General features: G+C 42.0%; 1 protein-coding gene across 1 annotated transcript in view; it reads left to right on the top strand.

Moving 5' to 3' along the window:
* The window catches only part of slc6a19b (solute carrier family 6 member 19b), a 9,174-nt gene extending 1,936 nt beyond the window's left edge, over positions 1-7,238 (top strand). Inside the window, exons 2-12 of the mRNA XM_026999090.3 lie at positions 1,691-1,831; positions 2,061-2,198; positions 2,430-2,611; positions 3,210-3,320; positions 3,662-3,774; positions 4,018-4,146; positions 4,480-4,636; positions 4,829-5,033; positions 5,299-5,458; positions 5,624-5,786; positions 6,373-7,238. Coding sequence (XP_026854891.2) covers positions 1,691-1,831; positions 2,061-2,198; positions 2,430-2,611; positions 3,210-3,320; positions 3,662-3,774; positions 4,018-4,146; positions 4,480-4,636; positions 4,829-5,033; positions 5,299-5,458; positions 5,624-5,786; positions 6,373-6,525 — 1,652 coding nt within the window. The 3' untranslated portion in view covers positions 6,526-7,238. The remainder of the gene's footprint in view (positions 1-1,690; positions 1,832-2,060; positions 2,199-2,429; positions 2,612-3,209; positions 3,321-3,661; positions 3,775-4,017; positions 4,147-4,479; positions 4,637-4,828; positions 5,034-5,298; positions 5,459-5,623; positions 5,787-6,372) is intronic.
* The last annotated feature ends 90 nt before the right edge of the window (positions 7,239-7,328 follow it).

The raw sequence follows: 7,328 nt of genomic DNA, 5'->3' as shown, positions 1-7,328 counted from the left end.
ATTTATCAATATCATTATGTCTCTTGCTGAGAGATTCTGTTTCAGAATAATGTAAGAATTGGTTCGAAAACCCTTCATAGACTTTACAAACACTTATCATTTCTTTTAACGATGTAACATTTGAGACAAAACCAACCCTTTATGTTCTCTTCATGTTCTCCTGTATTCTCATAGATTATTGGTTGTGGTTTTGTTTTGGCATTGCTGGTTTCCTACATTACTTTAAACATTTTTCCTTTTAGAGTCAAACCTGTTGAGCTTCACACCACTAAACCCATTCAAAGATTAAGCAAAATGTTTACATATTACACTCTTCCTCTGTTGCTCTATACTCGGTAATGGACAGGCCTAGATATGCAGTATATTTGAAATATAATTACAGCATGTGTGAATATTTCTCATTAAATTATATTATCTAATCATTATTACAGCTAATTTAATATAGTAATGTATAAATAATATATATAATAACTATATAACTAAAATAACTATATAATTTACTTAATTCCATTAAATGAATAATATGTGGCTTTACAGACATGTGTACATGTCAAGCTAATGCCAATATGTACAATTTCAGATAAGATGCAGGGAATGATTAATTTTTCACTTTTAACTTTAATTAAGTTACATGTTTGTAATCTTGAGAAAGACCTCACCCCATGTACTTGATAAGCTTAATGAGTCACACCACTTTGTGTGTGTGTGTGTGTGTGTGCGTGAGGGGCAGTGTTTTTGGTTGATAATAAGCCAAAGCTATTAATCTGTTTCTAGAGCAGATTTACCATGCCAAATACATACTCTTCTTTGTCCAACTCACACCTTTCATGGAACATTTACCACATAAACCGTGGTTAATGTAAGCCTTTTCTGTCAGATCGCAGTTCAAGGGTGACGGAACACTTACAGGCGTTAGCTCAGCCGAAGTAAAAATGGTTGATATTGCACATCCCAGTGGACACTGAACATCACGCAAGCATCAGCACTTCTGAATAGCTAGCATTGGTGGTAGATAAAGTGACAACTGTTATAGCATTAAGCAAGCAAAACAAAATCCAGCTCCCATGTGTGTGTGTGTGTGTGTGTGTGTGTGTGTGTGTGATATGGTCAGTTTTTAAAAAAAACTCTTCCTCTGTGAGTGGCTAAATGCACTCACTTAAACCCTTTATCGCCTGTGTAAACACATCCTTACAAAAGCTCACCAGAGTTACTGAGCGAACCACCATCACATGTAACTGGGTGTGTCCAAACCTCAGCCTCAGATGATACTGATTGGTCAGTGCTGTGCTGAAGGCAACACCCAGAACGACAGAGGAGCTGATAAGAACGTCTGCACATTCAACACTGCTGACCACCTGCAATCAGCATTTCTGAAAGAACAAATAATTAGACATCTGATCCTTGATTGCTTTCTGAACAGAACGTCCTCCAAAGTACAATATGTTTTCCAGCATCGGATGGTATTCACATGTTTCCCAGGCTTTAACACCTGTGACTCAGAATCAAGTCTTCCATACTGACTGCGGTGCGGTCCAAAACTAGGGCCCGACATCCCCAACTACAAATAATACCCATCAGTCAAACGTCTGTTTGGAAAGGTTTAGAATGAAATATCTTTCACCTAACATACAGACATTTGATTCCAAATGTGTGACCTTAACTGTTCTTTACCTTTATTGCTCTCCATCAGGCGCCTTCATGATCCCTTTCTTGATCCTGCTGGTGCTTGAGGGCATTCCACTCCTTCACCTGGAGTTCGCCATTGGCCAGCGCCTGAGGAAAAGCAGTGTGGGAGTCTGGAGAACTGTTAGTCCCTACATGGTCGGAGTAGGTGAGATAAGGTGCATGACACCATCTTGACCAGAAGTGGGAAAGAAGTCAAGGTTTTAAAGCCAGTTCTCAGCTCACGTTCTGATTTGCAGTGAGAATCTGAAAATGAGTTGGAATTTTAGACTCGAACTCCTGCTGCTAATCCCGAGTCGAATTTGCTCCGCACTCTCCACTCCTGTCTAAGCGGTCATTTAGTGGGCTGTTCAGAGCTGCTACGCTTCTCTACGCAGGTATCGCATCCATGTTCGTGTCCTTGCTGGTCAGTCTCTACTACAACACCATCATCGCCTGGGTCATGTGGTACTTCTTCAACTCCTTCCAGGAACCTCTGCCCTGGAGCCAGTGCCCCTTAAATGAAAATAGAACAGGTACAACCGCCACAAGTCACCACAAAGCATGACCGTGGCGGTGCAACTCTCGTCTGTCTCTCGTCTGTGGTGAAATGTGAAACGTGAATCGGCACCGATATATCCTTTCAGCTATATAACCACTAAACCAGTAAATTAGGCATTCTGGAATGCTTCTAATCAAATGACATCTGCACTGTCCCATACTTCCTCTTCATGATTCCTTCATTGTACACGTGACTCTGTCGTCAGGTCTGGTGTCGGACTGCGCAAGGAGCTCTCCTGTGGATTATTTCTGGTACAGGAAGACCCTGAATGTCACCCCGGCCATAGACGAGACAGGCGGTCTGCAGTGGTGGATGGTACTCTGTCTGATTGCGGCGTGGGGCGTGCTTTATGTCTGCTGCATCCGTGGGATTGAGACCACTGGGAAGGTATCATCACTCTCACACATGTCACACACCACATGGTACTACTAAAGCTTCAAACTGTGGACTTCTTAAACACAAAGTGTTTAACAGGCAGTATAAATGTGATTCATACTTTCTCAAAAGATGCTGATTACATACTAGCAGTAATTATTGCAGTGTCATTAAGGATTGTTTTCAAAAGCACACTGATACGGTGTTATAAAATTTCTGCGCTGCATAAATACAGATTGGCAAGGACATTCGAAGCCAATATCGCTTCTACCAATATCAGTCTTAACATTTTTAATTGCCTTGCAAGTACATCAAGTAAGTATAGAATGATCATACTTAAAAATGTAGAACCGCATTCCGATTTAAATGAAATCTACAGAAATATTGTGTATTTCTAAATACTGTGGTCGATAAGGATCATCTGAGTCTTTTTACTGCCGACTATATAGATAGCAATATTGTTGTGTAAGAATTTGGACTCATAAAAAGATTTAACACACCACGGCTTTTAAAATGTATAACCTAAGAACTACAGACACAGGGCAGCAGCCTGTGGAAACTATGAGACGTATCAGACCAGAGATGGGAACCCTGTCTGTCTCTTGCACAGGCGGTGTACGTGACCTCCACATTACCCTACTTGGTACTCACTATTTTCCTCATCAGAGGACTGACCCTGAAAGGTTCCGTCGATGGAATCAAATTTCTCTTCATGCCAGATGTGAGTGTCATTCAGCACAAACTCAACGACTTCTAACCAGTGCAGAATAACCGTTTACTATTCGAAACTAAACTATTCGAATTCCCTTGGGAGTTATGTGATATGTATCTAAGTGTGAAGGACACTGAAGAGAATTCTGCTATATTTTATACTGCTTGATTGTTTGCTATATTCGTATGTACGCAGGTATGTAAATGTCTGTTTGTCAGTGGTGGTGATGGGTGTGTGTGTGTGTGTGTGTGTGTGTGTGTGTGTGTGTGTGTGTGTGTGTGTGTGTGTGTGTGTGTGTGTGTGTGTGTGTGTGTGTGTGTGTGTGTGTGTGTGTGTGTGTGTGTGTGTAGCTTGCTGAGTTAGCAAACCCCACTACCTGGCTGGACGCAGGGGCTCAGGTGTTCTACTCCTTCTCTCTGGCCTTTGGGGGTCTCATCTCCTTCTCCAGCTACAACTCTGTGCAGTGAGTCACAAAACATCCCCAACATCTCACATTCAGCTGAACTGTTTCAAAGATTTTCACAAATACAAACAGAAGGCAGTTCAAGCAAAGGAAATTGTTTCATCTTAGAATTGCAGACAATGCAGGTAGAATATCCGTTACACCGCTGGACAGAGACGAATGAGAGAAATGCTAAATTATATTCTTGACTTTATTAAAATGTGCTTTGTCCTGTAATAAAGTGCATGTGTGTCTATGTCTCAGTAATAACTGCGAGCAGGATGCTGTCATCATCTCCATCATTAACGCCTTCACCTCGATCTTCGCTGCCACTGTCATCTATACCATCATCGGCTTCAGAGCCACAAAGAGATTTGACGACTGCTTGGGAGGGTATGTGCCTGTGTTATATTCTGCTAATCTGTAAAATTATGACAAATTATACACTACAGATGGGATAGCTAGAGATTAGGTTTTAAAAAGCTGGAGCATTCCTTAAACCACAGACAACTGTCTTCTTCTAAACACATCTGTCCTGCAGAAACATCCTGATCCTTCTAAACACATCTGTCCTGCAGAAACATCCTGATCCTTCTAAACACATCTGTCCTGCAGAAACATCCTGATCCTTCTAAACACATCTGTCCTGCAGAAACATCCTGATCCTTCTAAACACATCTGTCCTACAGAAACATCCTGATCCTTCTAAACACATCTGTCCTGCAGAAACATCCTGACCCTTCTAAACACATTTGATCTGCCAGAAACCAACATCACCGTGCATAACTACGACCAGGTTCTGCGTGACCTTAACGCCACCCATCCAAACATCATCCAGGACCTAAACCTGCCGACCTGCAACCTGAACACCTTCCTCAGCGAGGTACACCCATTATTAGAGTCACACACCGAAAAATGGGGAGTATCTCCTGCCAAAGCAGACTGTTTGCATGGGTTTTATTTAGTCCTTCTCTACTAGGACCCAGATTAAAATTCATGACAGGCTAGAGACCTCGCTGCTCCCTTGTAAGATTATACAAGCACCTCCCTCGCTAACGGCTCACTGCCTGCACAGGGCGTGGAGGGCACTGGTTTGGCCTTCATTGTCTTCACTGAGGCCATCACCAAGATGCCCCTGTCGCCCCTGTGGGCCGTCCTGTTCTTCATCATGCTGTTCTGCCTCGGACTCTCCTCCATGTTCGGCAACATCGAAGGAGTGCTGGTTCCCCTGCAGGACCTGGGGGTCTTCCCGAAGAGCTGGCCCAAAGAAGCCATTTCAGGTACTGCACATCCATGTCCTCACAGCCCGCCTTTTATTCAGGTTTAAGTTACTGTTCAAAAAAAAAAAAGAAAGTCAAAGGTGCTAAAATCTTAAACGACACATAAAACGTTACGCACGTAAATGTAATATATTTACGTCCCTGTCCTTATCCTTCTCGCAACACGTCCCATGAGTGATTCTTTGCATGTAGAATGAAATACATATAAAAATGTCGGTTAAAGGTTTAAATATCTAAACCTGGAGATTATCATTTTTTTCTCCAGGTGTGACGTGTTTGGTGTGTTGCTGTCTTGGCCTGATATTTGTTCAGGGATCAGGGGATTACTGGCTGGCACTCTTCGACAGTTTCGCTGGCTCAATCCCTCTCCTCATTGTGGCTTTCTGCGAGATGGTTGGAGTGGTGTATATCTATGGTGTAGACAGGTAAGTGAAGAAACGCATATTCCACACCTTTGATAAAACTAGTTTGTTGCTTTGTCTACATTTTCTGAATCACATCCGCGGTGTTCTGGAGTGCACTTGCCGCGTTTAATATTGTCAGAGACTGAAGAGCGGGGCAAAACCAGAGAATGTGCGCTTTGTAAACAGGTTCAATGAAGACCTTGTCTTCATGATCGGTCACAAGCCCAACATCTTCTGGCAAGCCACCTGGCGAGTCATCAGCCCCCTCGTCATGCTGGTCATCTTCCTCTTCTACTTTGTCACCACCATTTCCAAGGAGCTCTTCTACATCGCCTGGGACCCTGAATCGGTGAGATCCCTCCCAGCTCCACGAATGTTGCGGGCCTGCAGCGCATACTTAGGCAGAGATATGGTATGAGGGAGGGAAGAGGGAGGTCCGATCCCTGATAAGGTTTTACTGCGTGCGTCGGGCACCGCTCGCGTTGTAACGAGGTTTACATAAGAAAGTCGGGAAGAAGAAAGGCAGAAAGGAGGGCAGCGAAGGAACAGTGAGCGAGGCTGAGGTAGGGAGAGTTCTGGTCTCCTCACTTCGGTAGGTACAGTGAGTTCTAAGGCAGGTACAGGACTGACATCACCAAAGAGCAGGGGGGGGGAAAGGCTATGGAGAAACAGAAGTAGTTCAATACAAAACACAGCGAAGAAACGAACAATATAGGTTTTGTCCATATGTCTCGTTAATGGACGGGGAAGAATAATAATAAAACTAATAAATGATAAGTATAAATACATGTGAAAATGTCATTTAAATATAATAAAGTAAAATAAAATGACATTATAATGTTACTGTTATAAATCAGCATAAGCAATAAAAAAGATGAGACAAAGTGTTTTGGAGATGGTAACCGTGAGTCTGGAAGTATCTTTCTGTCTTACAGGAGAAATTTCCTACTTTAGAGAAGAAGCCCTATCCATCGTGGATTTATGTCATAATCTTCATCTTGGCTGGGATTCCCAGCCTTTCTGTACCTGGCGCAGCCATTTTCATGGCTATTCGGAAATGGCGAGATAAGGCGTACTCTGGCAATTAGATGAGAAGCACAGATCCAAAGCTGACGCCATACAGGACTGGGTGATGTTATTGTTTTACATTTTGGCTATTGGCATTATTTCCTTCACATTGTTATCCAGACCACTTATGTCTGCAATGACATGCTCATGGCTACAATTCCAAGACGGGCTCACATCTCTAACTGGTTCTATGAATCCTGTAGGATTATTCTGTTTCTTGCACAGACGTACCATGTACCACGAGTGCATGATTTTTCATATTTTTAAAGGAACACCCCATATATTAGTTCCAGGGATCATTTTCCAGATATCATTTGTAATTACTGAGCCAAATGCTACAGCACCTTATTTATTTTCTAACAAATATTTTCAAGATATTTTAATTTCCTTTATATCATTCAGACCTGTTTTATTTAATTCATATTCAAAACACATAAATATGCTTTAGATATGTGGATTTTGTTGTCATGTTTTCATGCAGCCAGGTTTTCTTGAAATAAATATCTTTTCATATGGATTTCTAGAAATTACTAGTTTTCTTGTGAAGAAATTGACTACAAATTGACTACTATTTTGTGTAACATCAGTATTACAACTTAAACAATGCCATTGGAGGGATGTGCATAAATGTACACATAGTTAACACCTCATTAATATGGCTTCATGGATTCAATAAGTAAAAAATTAACTACAGGATGTAGCACAGAGCACCATTAAATAAACAAAGGACTGACAGGAACGTTTCTTGCTCTCAGTGATTTGTGAGTGTGTGTGCTTCCTGGTTTAACCTGGCCTCAGCTGCAAGGGGAAACACAGAACTGCA

This window comes from Electrophorus electricus, chromosome 14, assembly GCF_041902795.1.
Source record: "Electrophorus electricus isolate QZ-2024a chromosome 14, ASM4190279v1, whole genome shotgun sequence".
Lineage (NCBI taxonomy): Eukaryota > Metazoa > Chordata > Actinopteri > Gymnotiformes > Gymnotidae > Electrophorus > Electrophorus electricus.
The sequence above is the reverse complement of the archived record's forward strand: the minus strand, read 5'-3'. Positions and strand labels throughout refer to the sequence as shown.